The 18,815-nt window shown below is 36.8% G+C and overlaps 1 protein-coding gene across 9 annotated transcripts in view; it reads right to left on the bottom strand.

Moving 5' to 3' along the window:
• Window positions 1-18,815, bottom strand: part of Pan3 (poly(A) specific ribonuclease subunit PAN3) — a 165,666-nt gene that overhangs the window by 120,579 nt on the left and 26,272 nt on the right. For 8 of the 9 annotated variants that reach the window (XM_029559617.1, XM_008825062.3, XM_008825056.2 and 5 more), the window contains exons 2-4: window positions 16,159-16,280; window positions 13,347-13,413; window positions 11,151-11,221 (exon numbers count right to left, since the gene is read on the bottom strand). In XM_029559617.1, the coding sequence (XP_029415477.1) occupies window positions 11,151-11,221; window positions 13,347-13,413; window positions 16,159-16,280 (260 nt within the window). Of the gene's footprint in view, window positions 1-11,150; window positions 11,222-13,346; window positions 13,414-16,158; window positions 16,281-18,815 lie in introns of those variants that run through there. The other variant, XM_029559618.1, reaches the window with a different exon arrangement.

The following is an 18,815-nucleotide window of genomic DNA, read 5'->3' on the forward strand; positions in this document are numbered from 1 at the left end:
TTCCCAACTTAGACAAACACTGAAAATATAATGAGTGTTTTGATTCTCTGTTCCCAATGACCTGGCCAGTCCCTTCTTACTAACTGCTACAAAATAGAAACATTTAAAATTCCTGTCCTATTAACAAGCAGCTTTTCTGCTCTGCCTCCCAGCCAAGTCTATACTGTAATTTAAAATTCCTAATGCCCTGTCTTCTTCTTCTTCTTTTTTTTTTCCTGTCTTTTTGAGACAGGGTCTCCCTGTAGCCCCAACTGTCCTGGAACTCACTAAGCCTTGAACTCAGAGATCCACTGGCCTGCTGGGATTAAAGGCATGCATGCGATACCACGCCCGGCTGCACTGTCTTCTTATGATTTTGTAAAATATCCCTCAGTGCCTACAATTTTTTGTTCTTTATTCCTCCCTCACTCTCTAATACATACTTTTTTTCTAGTTTTAATCTCAAGATTCATTATAAAAGTGACTGATTTTTTTATGGTTTTTCACAAAAAGTGAATGAATACCATTAAGACAGCAGAAGTTAGTTGAGCAGTTTTTTTACTTTTTATCAGGAAAAGAAAAGGTTGGGGGATGGAGAGATGCTTCAGGGGTTAAGAGCACTAGCTGCTCTTCCAGATGACTCAGGTTTGGTTCCCAGCACCCACATGACAGTTAACAACTGTCCAGTTCCAGGGGATCTGACACCCTCTTCCAACCTCTGTGGGCATTGTGCAACATGGGTGCACTTACACACAAGCAAGCAATACACTCATACACATAAAATAAAAATTAATTTTTTTAAAAAAATTTAAGTTGAAAATGTATTCTAGTGAGCCGGAGAGAGAGCTCAGCAGTTAAGAGCACTGGCTACTCATGCAGAGGACCTGGGTTCAGTTCCCAGCACCCACATGCCAGTTCCAAGGGATTTGATGCCCTCTGCTTACCTCTGGGCACTGCATGACACAGGTGCACTTATATACACGCAGGCAATGCGCTCATACACAAAATAAAAATAATATTTTTTTTTAAAAGTAAATGTATTCTAGAATAGAACTATAAGTATCTTGTTAACGATTCTGAAGGAAGAGTAGCTCTGTGGTACAACACTGGCTTAGCCTTCCCAAGGCCCTGGGTTCCAACCCTACCACCACAAAAAATAAAGAGAGAGAGAGAAAGAGAGAGAGAGAGAGAGAGAGAGAGAGAGAGAGAGAGAGAGAGATTTATTCAGTACACAAAGAATGAGGCCTAAAAGTGGATTTCAAAAGTGCCCAACACTATCAAGACCTGCTGATCTATTGACCATACTCAAGAATGTCACAGGAAAGACCCAGATACAAAATAACTAGTGGTGCAAACAGAAATTGGGCACACCCTCAAAAATGAACAGTTTTTAACAACTTTTTTCAGTTTTGAACATTGACCTAAACTCACAGAGCCTTCAGAATTGCTATTCAAAGCCCCAAAATATGTTTAATAGAATTTTTTTTTCATTCCACATAAGCCAATTCTGATGATGTAGGACTAAGAGATACCCAATTTAATTCCTAACATATAAGGCTAAATCTCTAAATTCATGCACTTTTTTTGTTTTGGTTGTGTGTTTTCTCAAACACAGTCTCTGGTAACCTGGGCTGTCTCTGAACTCACTATGTAGGAGAAGGGTAACCATCATCATGAGTCTTTGGCTGCTTCTACAGCCCAAGTGCAGGTAGTACACGCATGTACCTCCTCACCCAGCCACACTTTTTCGAAATTCATTTATTCACTCAAGATTTCTTCTCTCTAAGAAATACAAATGATCAGTAAGATCTGTTCTTTTTCACCAAGCACTTAAAAGTCTAGAGAAAGATCTAAACCAAGCCCTACGTATATTAAGTATGGAAAATGAAAACTAGCAAGTAACAGACCAATATTCAGAGTACCAACTCTTTTTGTAATTTCAAAACAGCACCAACTCCAAATTCTTTCACATTACCAGTCATAAGTTACTACACATAATATTATCGCTAATAACAAACCAGAAAAAAGAAAATGCTATTCCAAAACAAAATATTTCTATTACATTAAATTGAAGGAATTCTCTCTGAATATAAAAAACATAATTATACTTCCATTATTTATACTCTGAAACAATCCACGATTGACACTTTAAATGCTTTGAGTATCAGAACATGCTCAAAAAAGTGAAAAGTAGTCATGAACACATAAAACATATCTTTCTTCAATAGATGCTTAATGAAAATCCAAATTCATTATCTTCTGCCAGCAGCCTCTCTCAGCAACCTCTCTCCTGACACCCTGAGTATGAAATCAACATTAAGCAGAAGCCTGCTTTTCTTTCACAGCCTCCTCTAACTCCAGATGATCATCCATTAGTTAATTAAATGTCCTAACATTTTAGTATATTTGTAATTATGCAAATTAAATACAAGATTACAATTCCACTAATCATCAGTAATTTAATTCATTAGGGGAACAGACTATTTATTTTTCTTTTTGGCTTTTTGAGATAGAAACTTGCTATATAGCCCTTGAATGCCCTGGACCTTACTATGTAAACCACACTGGCTTCTAACCAGTGCAATTCTAACCAAGGCAATTCTCTAGCCTCTGCCTCTGGAGTGCTGAGATTATAGGAATGGGGCAACAAAATTGAGTCCCATTTGAATTTTTTAGTCAAATTAATGTCCATATTATCTTTATCACAGGGACCTACCTATGCTTAAGTTACTAATTAGCAGCATTAATATATTTGGATTTTAAAAGTTGCTATGCTTCATTTAGAATGGTATGTGCAAACTTACACTACATCTTGGGCTCCAGTGATTCACCACATTCATCATGGATAAAAACTTAAAAATAATTAAAAAATAATAAGCTGGCCTTGTGGCCCAGGTCTATACTCTTAACTACTCAGGAGTTTGACACAAGGCCTGCCAGAGCTACAGAGTGAACTCAGGGCTAGCCTATGCAATTTAGTGACACTCTCTAAAAATAAAAAGTAAAAAGAGGGTTGGAAAAATAGCTCGGCGATAGAGTGCATGCATGCCTAGCATATATAACACTCTAGGCTCAATTCCCACCACAAAAAACTAACTGTGATGGCTAATCCTGGGTGTCAACTTGATTGGATCTGGGATTAACTGAAATGAAAGAGATCTTCTTGATTGGATCATCTAAAGCCGGAAGACACACCCTAAATGTGGGTGTTACCTTCTGATGGCAGCCGGTATAAAAGACCAAGGCAGAGCAGAACGCCAGGCTTTTTGCTGCTTGCCTTCTCTCTCGCTGGTGAGTTCGTCTTGTTGCTGTAGACTGAAGACTAGCTGATCTTTTGGAATTTGTCAGACCTTCAGCGCCATATTGGGACTACTGAGACGTCCAGCCTTGTGGACTGAGCGACTACTACGGATTCTCAGCCTCTCCAGTGTGGTGCAGCCATTGTTGGACTACTTGGACTCTATCCTGTGAGCTAAGCTGATAAATCTCTATACATATTCATTCTACCAGTTCTGTTTCTTTGGAGAACCCTAATACACTAACTGAAGGGGAAAAAAGGCAAAACAAATTGGCCTGCATTTTGTACCTCCAGTGTTTAACTGTGGCCTTTTGTGAAAATGTATTAGGTTCCTAATATTTATATTGTTTAAATTTGAGCAAGTAGATCTACAGGACACAGGTATACAGAGGATGAAAATAAAGGGAACTGCTAGGTAAAAACTAATCTAAGCCATAACAACTATATAGCAGATTATTACCTTCATTCACACACATGCACGTGTGCACATACTTTTTTAAAACTCTGCTAGGAGTCAGATTGTTGAAGGAGACTAATCGTCCATTCAACTGTAAGAAAACCTATGAAAGTCATTACTTCTATTCTCAAAATATCAGTCACAAAGGATTTTTAAGTCATCAAATGTAAAGCAGTTGGAACAGTCTCTAAGCAAGAAAAAATAAAATTTTAAAATTAGAACATAAAACATCTTTTGCTTTACAGTAATACAAGATATAAAAAATAAAATACAATGTCAAGGTTATTAAAATGTCTGCACTTAAATTAGTAAGGTTTTGTAAGTCAGGAAAGTTTATTTCCACAATAAACCTTCATTTGCAATGATCCTGAAAGTTTTAATGATTTCACTCCTCTGTGTGGTCATACTGAAACACCCACCGACTTACTAGCAACAAATTTCCTTTTATTTTATTTATTCATTTTATTTATTATTTTTTGTTCTGTTTTGGGGCATGTGTATGTGTGCGTGTGTGTGTGTGTGTGTGTGTGTGTGTGTGTGTGTGTGTATGTGTTTGGTATATGCACAAATGTGTGTGCACTTACCCATGTGCACATGTGAAGGCCAGAAATTGACATCAGGATGTCTCAATCACTTCTCCACATTTTTAGATTTTTATTCATTACTTTTATTTTATGTGTATGACTATATTACCTGCATGTGTATAAGTGCACCCATGTCATACAACGCCCATGAAGGTCAGAAGATGACACTGGATTCCCCTGAAACTGGAGTTACAGATGGCTGTTAGCTGCTGGGAATTGAACCCAGGTCCTCTGCAAGAGGAGCCAGTGCTCTTCACCACTGAGCCATAACTACAGCCCCTTCACCTTATTTTTCAAGATAGGATCTCTCACTGAATCTGGAACCTGGAACTCACTTTTTCTGTTAGAATGCCAGGCCAGAAAGCCCCAGGGATCTACCTGTCTCTGACCCCACTCCCCAACCCCTGCACCACCCCCACACATACCAGCACTGGGATTATAGGTGGGCCTCAACATTCCAGGCTTTTTATGTGGTGCTAGAGATCCAAAATTCAGGTCTTCATGCTTGCATAGCAAGTATTTTACCCACTGAATCATCTCCCCAGCCCCCTCACCTTTTTAGACAGTCTCAGGTAGCCCAGGATAACCTGAAATTCCTGATCTTCCTGCTTCCACCTCCAGAGTAAAAGAATTTAACAATAAACATAAGTCAAATCCAAGCATCAAGCACTCTACCAACTGAGCTAGATCCTTGGCCCAATTTATTTTGTGTGTGTACACTCACATAATTGAATCTCAAATCGAAGCAGAATATCTTAAAAATCCCTTATTATAAGATTAATTCATGAAGAAAAATCTTATTGTATACCAAGAAGCAAGGTAATGAACATTTTTAAGCTATAGAATTATAAAATAAAAAATGTCAGTATCCCAGCACATCCATTAATGTGTTTAACATATACAATTCTATGTAGTGTCGATTATTATATCAACTTTATTGAGAAGTGAGTCTTAGGAGAGATTAAAATAACTTGTCTATACACTCACAACAACCTAAGTTCAGATTCCAAAGCTTATGCTCTTAATTACGGTACCCCATCTTTTAAGAAATCTACTCCACATTTTAAAATACTTAACACACTATAATTTTATTATCATTTTATCTAATAAATGATGAATAAAACTCTTTGAATCTAATGGACATGAAGGAATCAATAATTAAGGACTCAAACAGTCACTGTTGTCAATGAGAAATATTATTCAAAGAAATAAAGCTAAAATGTTATTTTTTCCTTATTTTCAAAACGCAAGAAACTTTTGAGAAATAAGACACCAAATTGGAGAAGAAGAAAAAAAAACGTGGTTTGGTTAAATTCATCTTTACTAATTCATTCCCTCATTCTGACTTTTTAGGAAAATTAAGATAAATTACTAACAAAGCCAAGTTATTAGTAACAGTTCTACTTTGTAAAGACAATGATCGTAGCAGGTAGGCAGAAGTCAACCAGATAATCTCATAAGGACCATCTGGCTCCAAGGTCAAAGGTAAACGCTTTACTAATCTATTCTTATGTTAAAACTAATTTAAAAATCTCTAATGGTATAATGATGACTATGGTCAACAGTATTACACACTGTGTAGAAAAGGAACAAACTTTCAATTCACTCATTTAAATATGGTAATGACAAAATTCATACCACCACACATACCTTAAAAAAAAACTTCAGAAATATAATTTTTCACAAGCTTTTTAAATAAATCAAAAGACAAAATTCCCCCGCAACCATGGATCTAAAGAAATCATTCTTAATTGAACTCGAGCACTCACTACATAAAGTAACAATTAAAAATAAAAGTATTCAGGCCAGGTGTGGTGGTACATGTCTTCCATCTCAGTACTCAGGAGGCAGAAGCAGGCCAATCTCTGTGAGATCGAGGCCAGCCTGGTCTACATAGTGAGTTCTAGGCCAGCTGGAGCTACAGGGAGACCCGGTCTCAAAATACCAAAAATAAATATAAATGTAATAAATTTTAAAAAGAACAGTACCAAGAACACCCAAACTGAGTTCAAAGAAAGAAAAAAAATCAGAGAAAAGGATGCCAGTGAATTTTTCTCTCAAGCAGAATCAACCAGAAGTATAACTCCACCATCCACATTCTCATCACATAAACCATAGCAGATAATCCCAAGTATCTCAACCAAGAGCTTTACAATCAAGAACAAAATGAACATACTTCAGAGAACATATATATGCCTTAGGACATTACTATTCATAGCAGTTAAGGGGCCAGCCCATGAACTGATTTCTGATGTTTATTTTGTCAAACAAATTAACACCAAAGAATATAACAACATCAGAGCCTTAAAAAAACAGACAAAAATAAACATGTTGCCCCACTATTATAAATGATGCGAATGCACAAGTAAATTTCTTACTAACTGAAGCACACTAAAGCAAGCCCACAAAGAAATGTAAAGGGCAGGTACCCTTTGTTTTTTGTTGCTCTGAAAGAGGAAGAAACAGGATTGAACAAAAGCGACTAGGTGAATAAAACAATGAAAAGGACCAGTAGTAGCCCACAGAGATTTAAAGGGGGAACCAAACACCACCAGACACAAACTGAAAACTCATTTTGCCTAAGCTTTATACCAACCATACATCCTGTACAAAAACACACAGCTTGGCAAGAATCACAGAGCACTGAGCCAACTTCATTCATGCCTATCTGTATTCGAACATCTAACTTTGTTAACGTTATTTTGTTTTCAAAAGATATCTGATCCAACTTTTACTGCCTTCCTGGGTCACACCTGTGCTTCACAGTAACTCTCAAGTATTTCTTTTCACACCAGTCTTTTCAAGCCAGTAATCAACTTTAATTATGCCTACCTTACTGCTAAGGTTTCCTCATGGATTAATCTCTGGTATATTAACTCTCTTTTTTTTAAGATTTTTATTTTTTATCTTATGTGTATGAGTGTTTTGCTTACATATGTAAGTGTACCACATGTGTGACTAGTGCCAGTGGAAGCCAGAAGAGGGCATCAGATCCCTTGGAATTGGAGTTAAGGATCGGTGTTCACCACCATGTGGATGCTGGGAACCGAACTCAGATCCTCTAGAAGAGCCCTACTGAGCCATCTCTCCAGCCCCTTAACTCTCATTTAAACAAAACTTCAAGTCATATGTAACATTTTACAGGGACTTAACTATCTCACAGAATATACAGTAAGAACTCAAATTCTTTCAACATCAATCTTTGCCCCCCAAAATTATATACATTTCATATTGTGATAACTTTTTCAATGTATGTACACTCTTTTTTTCTGGAAACAAGTTCTCACTATGTGGCCCTGGCTGACCTGAACTTGTTTTCCTCTGTCTCCCAAGTGCTGGGATTAAAGGAGTGTACCACCAACCCCAAGCCCAGTCTTCTATATACATTCTTTTCCTTTTTCTTTTTTGGTCTTAAAGAGACAAGGTCTCCTATAGATCCAGCTGGCCTGGAACTTCCTAAGTAGACCAAGTTGCCTTCAACTCACAAAGATTCACCTGCCACTGCCTCCCAAGTGCTGGGATTAAAAGACGTGTGCCACCATGCCTGGCCTATATACATTCTTAAAGAGGAAAATAAAAGGAAAAACTTCAATGCTTTTCAAGCATCAATATTTGCACGACACAGGTGCACTTACCTACATGCAGGCAATACATGCATACACATAAAAATAAAAATAATAAAAAAATTTTTTAATCAGTTTAAGTTTTGTGTACCAGGGTTCTATAATTTCATGGGAAAAAAAGAATTACTAGAAAAATAATCATATATTTGATATCACAGTATTTATCATGCCAATACAGATGTTTCTAAACATTGACCTTAATGAAACCAACAGTTCACGGGTTGGCCCCTTAAGTACTATGAATACCCCTTAAGTACTATGAATAGTAAGGAGTTCACACAGTTAGATGATGGCTACAAACACATTTGAACTATTTTTCATTTTATACTTTACTTCAATAAGCCTGTAAAAATGACATGTTTTCAGCCATAATTTCTTAGTTTATCTGTGAGTAATACTCATGAAAGAATGAGTTGGAGGATGCTTAGTACCTTCAGCCTAGACAGCTTAGCTTCTCCATATTCTTTACCTTCAAAAGCCCACATGAAAACATCTTTTCCCTATAAATTCTCATGGATCTAGAGAATTCACTACTACATTGCAATCTATTTAAATTGGCACTAATTAATATATCCTGTATGAATATTCTCTAGAAAGTTCATATATTGCCTCAGCTATTAGATTTGAGGGAAACAGTAAAGCACATCAGTCCTTTCTTTTCAATTTTCCCCACAGTACACAGTAAAACTACCTATAGTAAAGTCTGATCCCTTTGACCCAGGGAGTGCCCCAAGTGTGATTTTTTTGGAAATGACTTACCCTACAAGCTATGAAATGGTAGTTTGTATATCCTAACTACCTGTTCTCTGAAATTATTATGAAATATCACACATGCTACTCTGCTTAAACATGGAATTATCATTAAACATTTATATAATTTGTATTTATTTCCACTAAATTACATCATTAAACAGACATGAACTACTAAAAGAAAAAAGGTAGCAAGATGCAATACTCTTGCTGCCAAAAAGTTTGTTTTTTTTGGTCTCTTTGAGACAGGGTCTCCCTGTAGCCCCAGCTGACCTGGAACTCACAAAGATCTGCCTACCATGGCCTCCTGGAGTGCTGGGATTAAAGGTGTGTACCACCACATTGAGTCAAAAGTATTTCTAATGCAAAGAGATAGTAAACCTTCTCAACTCAACCCCTGGCAATTTAAAAACATACACAACACATACCCACATAGACAAAACATACTATAGCACACTATTGAAGAACTCATCATGTCTCTAGACTGTGTATTATTTTAAATATAAATGGCAGCAACGAGGAATTTCCAGTTAAGAGGGTGCCGTGAATGCTTTCAATTTACAGACACTGTGGTTTTGCAGTGATGGAAGATACTACAACTATGCAGGACATGCCTGCCATTTCACAGATGGAAGATTACAATCTAAAATGCTGACAGACGGTCAAAGTTAGACATCCAGGAACTCAAAAATCACAGCACAGTGTTTCACTATATTAGTCCACTTCTACTAAAATACATTCTATACTGAAGACCAGAGCAGGGTAGTTCAAGTCTGTAATTCCAGTAATCAGGAAAATCATCCCAAGTTTGAGGCCAGCCTGGTCTATATAGTGCCAAAATCACATAGCAGTACTTCCTTTTATCATTTTCCTCCAAAATTTTAAAAACAACATTTTCCCTCTTCAACTTACCACACACTTTTTTTTTACTATTTTCTCAATTATTTTCCTCTAAAGAACTCTAGATTCAACACTTTACTGCTTACTTCCCACAATGACACTGCCAAAAGGTCTGATTGTGCCTAAGTCTATCCCATTCAAACTTGTGAGAAAAGTATATAAAGCAAAAACAAATTAAAAAATAAATTCTTGGTGAGAACCTCTAAAATATCTATAAAAATCAAGCCCATACATTTTAGTGTATCAAGTCTAGATGCTTCAAAGCATTTTCTAATGATCTTGTTCTCCCCCAGTTTTCAAAATGGAAATAACATTAACAGCGCAAGATATTAATGTGATGATATTTGTCCATGTAAAATCTATTGTGCCCTGAAAACATGTAGTCTTCCTGAATTTCCTGCTGTACATATTTAACATACATGTCAACAAGACTAGAAGTACATGTCATTAAACCATCACCACCAGTCTTTCTGAAGTTCACTTTACACTACCCTCTGGCCAAAGGCCTCCCCTCAAAATCTTGTTCATTTTACTTTTTCTAAAGCTAATATTTTACTTAAGGCCTTTCTTCCATTACTTAGAAAACACAATGTTTAAACTTTATAGTATCTTCCACCAAGATGCACAAGCTCCTGAATATCTTTAGCTGCTATCAATTATAACCAAAAGTCCACCTTACCTAAATCTCTATTAGTAGTAACATGACTCTCATTAAGACCCAAAAGCATCGTTATTCATTCCAACTGATCAAAGAATCAGGTCTTATAAAATGCTAGAACAATCTGTACATGTCTATAACCTCAATTTCAAATTATATTAAATCAAATCAAATTTGTAATATGAACAGGTTTTAAGAGTTAAGGATGATGGCACGCACTTGTAATTCCAGTACTCAGGAAACTGAGGCAGGAGTGTTATGAATTCAAGTCCAGTCTGGGCTACATTGTGAGACTGTGCTGTCCCGGTCTCTGATCCCCTCCTTAAAAAAGGGGTGGGAGTTAAACTTAAACACTTGGGCCAATTATGAAAAGTTTTAAGTTTTCTTTGTACTGAGCTCAAATTATAGAAGACTTTTGAAATCTAGTCTCAAAGTAATAAAAAAATAAAAAATAAAAGCTAACACACTGGGTCAAGTGAACAGCAAGAAGAGTAAATTATCTGCCATTTTAAAAAACAATATATTAGGAGAAAGAACAATAGGCAGCAGGATTTCATCACTTCACATAAAATTTCTCTATTCCACATACACAGATAAAAAAAATTCTACATATAAGAAATAAAGAACCAAGTATGGTGGTGCATGACTGCAATTCTAGCACTGGGAAGATGGAGACAGGACTATCGCAAGTTCAAGGACAGTCTGGGCTACATAAGATCCTGACTCAAAAAGAAAAAAGAGAGAGAGAAAGAGAGAGATAAAGAAAAGCAGTAAGCACAAAGGCAAGAAAAATATACAACCCATAAAGAGCTCTACTCCCACATAAGAAAATACTGGCACTCTGTATCCAATTTCACCTCTAAATTCTATTCAGTTTCACTCAAGTTTCAATTTCACCTACCTTTCTTCGCTGAGAGATGTTGAGGGCACCAAAGTCATTAAACAAGGATGAAGCAGGTGAAGTTAGAGGATCTGGAAGGCAAGTTACATAAGTTTCCATACAGACTACTCAAGTAACCCATAAATCTAATATATGTTAACATGGCAATGCTTATGATAGTAAAATTCATACCCCAAAATAATTTTAAAAACCAACAATAAAAAAAAAAGTCCACTGACTGACACACAATGAATGTTCACACGTTTTCCAAGTGAATGAAATATAAATTGATAGATACTTCATTCAGTTTATAATCAGGGTATATAAGAATACCTCTATTTAATTAAAACAAGAGAAAACTCAAATACAGGGGGTAGGGAAAATCACATTATTGGGAGTGTATTTTCTGCTTATAGTAAGAATTTGTGGTCTTATGACCAAATCCTGAGGTCTGAGGGAATGTCAACTATTCTCTGAAGAGATCCAGACTTAGATTTAGCAAGGTCTTAAACCCATCTACTCTACAAATTAGATCATATTTTTAAATTTATCAACAGACATCTGATATTATGAAAAAGTTAAGGTAAATGAATTTTCGAATACAAATATTAAATGTTTCATTATATACAGAATCCAAAGATTTTATATGTTCAAAGTTCCATATTCAATAAGCAGAAGTTACAAACAAAATTAAACTCATTTCTCACTTTACAAATCAGAATCTTCTGCAAAGGTAAGCACGACATGCAATGAAATATTTTATCTTCACTTCTGAGCTTCAATAATTGTATTTCTTAGTCTTACCAGATTATTTGTGAGATCCAAATACATACATTAAATAACCCTACTTAAAGGAGCTTTAAATTTCTTCATAATGCAGTACATATAGATCTTTGCTTAATTTCTCTGCCTTCACCCATCTAGATTTTTCATAATCTAACTGGTCACTGAAGTTAAACTGATTTAATATGAAATAACTGCAAAAAAAGATGCCAAGAAATAGCAAGATCAATATTTTTATATAATATACAGGTTTAAGTCACTTGAAAAGAGGCAATATTATTCACATATTATGTATCTTTTGTTACCATTGATAGCATTTAAGTCAGCATTTAAACTATGGGAATATTAAATAGATAATGTTACAGAGTATTTTCTAATATTTTATCTAATATTAAAATGCTACTTTTTTCTATAGCACAAGATAGAAAGGCCTAAATAGTAATGGAAATTTTATACACATAAATACCACAGGAAATAATCAACATGCTAAGTTTCATTCTCAACATTATTAATTAGCATTTTATTGTTCCAGGTTATTAGCAATCTTTATATATACATACATAATATGTAAATATTTACATATTTAATATGCCTGCAGAAGTCAGAAGGCATCGAATTCCCCTGGAACCAGGGTTATGGATGGTTGTTAGCTGCCATGTGAGTCTGGGAACTGAAGATGAGTCTTCTACAAGAGCAGCTAGTGCTCTTAACCACTGAGTCATCTCTTCAACCTCCTAATATATATATATATATAATTTTTTTTTAAATATTGTCGAACACTTTTTAAAATAAAATACAGGAAAAATCTGGAGATTCTGTATCAGAAGTTCTAAAGATACTCATAATTTTAAAATATAATTCCACTTCTAAGATATATCCAAAACTAATGATTTAAAATATTGACACACAAAAAAAAAACCAAGACAAAAAATTTATTTAAAGAAATTGGACACAGTGGGTATGGCAGCACACACCTTTAGTCCCAGCACTTGGGAGGCAGAGGAAGGCGGATCTCTGTGAGTTCAAGGCCAGCCTGGTCTGCACAGTGAGATAGTGAGTTCCAGGTCAGCTGGGGCTACAGGGAGACCCTGTCTCAAAAGGACTTAAAAAAAAAAGACACTGGACATACATATAGTCCACTGGAGCATAACAGTTCTTGTAAAAAAAAAAAATAGTTAAGCAAACTGTGAAAATAAACAATGGATTTAATTCATATTAATCAAGAAGCACTCATGATTAAAATGTTTACTGAGATCTTAATTATATATATTCATATAAAAAGAAAAATGGACACTTTACTTCTTAATAGTTATCTCTGAGGGGAATAAATTTTCTACTCAATACCTGTTTACAATTTCCAAAATTTCTACAGTGAGCATATTGCTTTTAGGATTAGAAACACACACACACTCCCCAAAAGGGCCCAGATCTTACCATGGCTGGCATATGGCTTGGCACTGTCATTGAGAAGGCTTGGGGAACTGCTACTACTAGTCATTCTCTGAAAAACAAAATGTGGTGTCATTGAGAAATACAAAATTTCAAGTATTCAAGCAGTAAACAGACTGACCCTATTTACTTCTTCCCCTTCAACCTATTGTTGACATACTGACAGACTAATCTTCCTTCCCCTATGTGCTGCTGCTTCAATTACAACTCCCTATACAAAATCTCCCCAAAGACTCCCAACAATTCCATAATTCATAAGTTTGGGTAAGTCAGACAACTACTAATTTTCCTTGTCCATCGAATATTCACCGAAGAAGGTGAAAAGTAACTATAAAAAGTTGATATTCTCTCAATTTGTATTAGCATTCACACACCTTAGAAAACTGTACAATTAGGCTACTTTCTGTTTGTCAAACATATTCTGGGCTTTCCTTATTTACTCCATTGCCTCTTTGTCTATCCTTGAAGGACCTTCAAACCAGTAAGTCCCATGTATGATTATCTTAGTATCTGGAAAAGTAATATAAGTTAAGAATTCTCAGCTCTGGCTTTCACCCCTGTAATCTCAAACTTAGTCACTCAACTTCTTATTCTTCTTCTACATCATTAAAAAAGGAAAGGGAGGGGGGAGGGCGGCTGGAGAGATGGCTCAATGAAATTGGCTGCTCTTGCAGAGGACCCGGGGTTGATTCCACAAGGTGGTTAACAACTGTTTGTTACTCCAGTCCAGGGAATCTGACGCCCTCTTCTGGCCTCCATGGGCGTTGCATGCACATGGTGCACTGAGTATATGCACGCAAAACACTCAAAGAAATAAAATTAAAATAAATAACTTTTTAAACAGATGGTGGGGGCAATTTCTTGAGACAATTTTAATGTAAAAATCTATATATTTGACAGGCATGTCAGTGCACATGGTGTAATCCTAGTACTTGAGGCTGAAGGCAGGAGAAATCAGGAGTTCAAGGTCACCCTTGGCTACATAACAAGTTTCAGACCAGCCTAATCCACCTGTCTCAAAACAAAACAGTTATACACACACACACACACACACACGAAAGTAGAAGTGACTATAAATTGTCCTCGGTTAAATCCCCAGCACCCATATAAAAAGCTGGGCATAGCTAAGCCTCAGCACTGAGGGATGGAGGCAGAAGATCCTGAGAGCTCTCTGGCTAACTAGCTTAGGCCAAACAGCGAGCTTCCAGTTCAGTGAGAGATCTTATCTCAATGCAGTACGGCAAAGAGCACTACAGGAATACAACTGACCTCCTGATAGCTTACACATGTGCATGTGTACGCACCCCTACACATTCATGTGCATGCACCTACACAGATACCACACACATATCAAAAAAGGACAGAAGGAAGTGAGGGAAGAAAGGAGGGAGAAACAACTCATGTTTATGTCTGTGTATACTTAAATGCTTAAATTCAAATAAGTCATAAGGTATATATATATCTACATGAAACATTCGCTTAAGTTAAAAATCATCCAAAAAGCACTGGCTTCTTATAGCCCCTTAAAATCAGTCCAACTAGAAATGGAAACAAACCCAATCCTGTGTTTTAATATCCCATTATAATTATGGAGATAAACCAGCAGTACATCACAGAAGCAAAAAAGGGTAAGACTATTAAGGCAGTTTTCTAATTAAGAACAGTAGAAATATTTCACAACTTCAACCCAATTCTACTAAACTCTACTTTATCAATCTACAAAATGTTCTCAGCACTGTATGGTCATGACAAAGAAAAAAAGTTAGCTACAGAGAACAAAATATGGTTTTAACATCTCTCAAATACTATGGCTTTACATTTAACATTTTAAATGCACAGTCAGAAATATGCTTCTATAAACAAAGATGACTCTCAGTAGAAAATCCAACAACCTGTTACCAGTAATGGTTATTGTCTTAGGAAGGTTAACACCACGTTTGGTGAGCAGGAATGGGAAATTCTTTTTCAACACTGATAGCATATGTATGTATTATCTACTCAAAAAGTTTCTGAGTTTTGTTGGGGTTTTATTTATTATTTTTATTTTATGTGTATGAGTGCATTGCCTGCATGTAGGTAGAGGCGCTTGTGTCGTGCAATGCCCACAAAGGTCAGAAGAGGCCACTGGATCCCCTGGAACTAGAGTTATAGACAGCTGTTAGCCTCCATGTGGATGCTAGGAATGGAACTCGGGTCCTCTGAAAGAGCAGCCAGTGCTCTTAACAGCTGAGTGATCTCTCCAGCCCTGGGTTTAAATTTTTTTTTTTTTTTTTTTTTTTCAAGGCAGAAAGGGTCTATTTGGCTCACAAGTCCAGCTTACAGTCCATCATTGTAGGAAAGTCAAGGTATCAGGAACTTGAAGCAATTAGTCAAATTATAACCATAGTCCATAGCAGAGCCGAATTAATTGATGCCAGTGCTCAACTTGATTTCTCCACTTTCATATACTCCAGGATCTCAAGAATGGTGACACCTACAGTGGGCGTGTCTTCCCACTAATCAAGCTCAAAAAGTTTTTAAAGATTTACTACCAGTATTACCAAGTTTAATTAAATATATACAAAACATACAACTTACCTCCAACTATGCTCTGCGTACTCCACTCCCATCTCTTTCCCCAAATCCTACCCTTGAAAGTTCTCACCAACTCCAACCCTACAGGAGATGCTGTATTTCACCCATCTCGGTACCTCTTGAAGTCTCTCCTCCCATCCAAACAGTTTAAGAATTAATGAAGTCTCTCTGTGTTCTCTGACTAAATTAGGCTTAGTACACTGAAAATACACACTCAATATACCTGCATCAAGGGATACTTTGTTTCTACAGGGCTTCCAAATCCATTAACTCCAATAAAGCTCGTGCTGAAATAGGAATCTGTGAGACCTGTATCCGTTAAAGCACCTCCATCCATTCCAGGAACTGAAAGACAAGGAAAATGCAAATATTTAACATTATTTAAAAAGACCAAACACTGATTTTGTTTCTATGTTCCTAAATAAATCTGAAAGACCCAAATCTGTCACACTTTTAAAATTTGTTTACCAGGTCATAGCCCGAGAAGATTTTAAGATTTATTTGGTTCTAAAAAGCCGTTTTAAAACACTCATATCTGCTACCCCTCACATACACACATAAATAGTATTTTATATTAATCACTTAATAGTCATGCAACAAAACATGAAGAAAACCACAATTACATTTCTGCTTTTCTAGTCAAGTTTCTTTAAGACAGGAGACTATAAATCACAATTTCTGGGAATAATCATGTGGTGATCAGACTCAAGCTTGTCTCTTGCATTGACTCTGAAATACACTAGTAGTTTTGCACTACCTCAGAATTCAGAGAGAAAGTCTGCAAAAGCTGCAATGGGAGGAGTTGGGAATACTGGGAACTCTCTGTCTATTTTAAGGTGGGAGATATAGAAAGACAGTAAAACTAGGAGGGCAGCAAAGGAGTAGGTGGTTTTTGGATGCTATTTCCTCAGTGCCTGGCATGCAGGACTTCTTAAGTTCCTGGTTAAGTACAATGTCTTATGCTTTATAGTAGTCACTCTGAGCAGTCACTGAGAATGGACCTAGCCCAAGCTAAAAAGCAAACTAAAAGAACATCAACAAAGCTGAGGATGGAGCTCAGTGGTAGAGTGCTTGCTTACCTAGCATGCTTAGAGCTTTGAGTTCAATCCCTTGCACTACATAAACCAGGCATGGTGGTGCATGCCTGTGAACTCAGAACTCCACCAGGGTGGTAGACAAGAGGTTCAGAACTCAAGGTCATCTTTGGCTACATAGCTGAGTTTCTAAATACTATTACTTTAAAGAAATTAGAAACAGGAATTGGAGAGATGGCTCAAAGGTTTGGATGACTAGCTGCTCTTGCAGAGGACCCAGGTTTGGCTCCCAGCACCCAAGTGGCTGCAGTTCTAGTAGATCCGACACCTTCGTCTGACCTCTGTGGGCACTGTATGACATGGGTGCATTTACATACATGCAATACATCCATACATATAAAATTAGAAGGAAAAAAAAAGAAATTGGAAGCAATATACTATACCCACCAAAAAATATTGAATAAATGAGTGTATCCAGTGCATGCCAAGCCCGGTGGCACAGACCTGTAATCTCAGCTATTTTGGAGGTTGAAGCAGAAGGCAACCAAGTTCAAGACCTGCCTGGGCTATAAAGTGAGCAACTCCTGAGGCCTTTATCAAAGATTATCTTGGTTACCTTTATCAAAAATAAAAGATAATGCCAGGCATGGTGGCACACACCTCTAATCCCAGCACTTCCAGCACAAGCAGGCAGACTTTTGTAAGATCCATAACAAGACTACATAACAAGTTGTAGGCCAGCTGGAATACAGGAAGACCCTGCCTCAAAAAACAAAAATAAAAAATAAATAAATAATTACCAGACCTCATGGCTCATGCTTATAATCTCAGCATTCAAGAGGTAAAGGGAGGAAAACTGCTATGAATTTGAGACTACCCTGAGCTATATAGTTTCAGGTCAGTCTGAAGTATAGAATGAGTATTTCTAAACAAGCAAACAAACTACAGCAAAATGGCTAGGAATTCTGTAGCAGAGCTCTTGCTTGGTCTAAGTGAGACTCCTGGTTTGTACCCTAGCATAAATAAATAATCATATTCTCTCTCTCTCTCTCTCTCTCTCTCTCTCAAACAGAGCTGAAAAATTCACTAAGTGACTCTTATTACTGAAGCTTGTTGCTACAGATCATCATACTCTGCCTACTTTTATAAGTTTGTTTTTCTTTTCTTTTTTTTTTTTCTTTTCATTTTTTCAAGCTGGTGGACAACATACCAAAACCTGTGCCTAATTAAATCAGTCCTAAGAGGGAAGTTTATAGCTATAACAAGTAATTTAACGGTATACTTTAGGTCTGAGCCAAATGACAACAAGCCAAACCTAAAATGAGCAAATGGAAGGAAATAATTAAGACCAGGGGAGAAGAAAACAAAATAGAAATATGAAAAGAAAGACACACACACACACACACACACACACACACACACACACACACGCCACTATGAGAGAAAAGTGCACGCAAGACCCAGCTGGGCATGGTAGCACATGCCTTTAGTCCCAGCACTCAGAAGACAGAGGCAGGCAGATCTCTGTGAGTTCAAGGTCAGCTCGGGCTACAGGAAGACCCTGTCTCAAAAAGGCCAAAAAAGTGAAAAATAAAGATGCATATGATCTAGCAAAGTTAAAACAAGATGAAAGAGATAATTTAAACAGATTTGTAATAATTACAGGACGGAAGCAGTGATTAAAAGAATCTTCTGACAGGCATGGTGGCGCACACCTTTAATCCCAGCACTTGGGAGGCAGATGCAGGCAGATCTTTGTGAGTTTGAGGCCAGCCTGGTCTACACAGAGAGTTCCAGGACAGCTGGGGCTACAAGGAGACACTGTCTCAAAAAAAGACAAAAAAGA

Source organism: Nannospalax galili, unplaced genomic scaffold (assembly GCF_000622305.1).
Source record: "Nannospalax galili isolate Female #2095 unplaced genomic scaffold, S.galili_v1.0 scaffold768, whole genome shotgun sequence".
Classification (NCBI taxonomy): Eukaryota; Metazoa; Chordata; class Mammalia; order Rodentia; family Spalacidae; genus Nannospalax; species Nannospalax galili.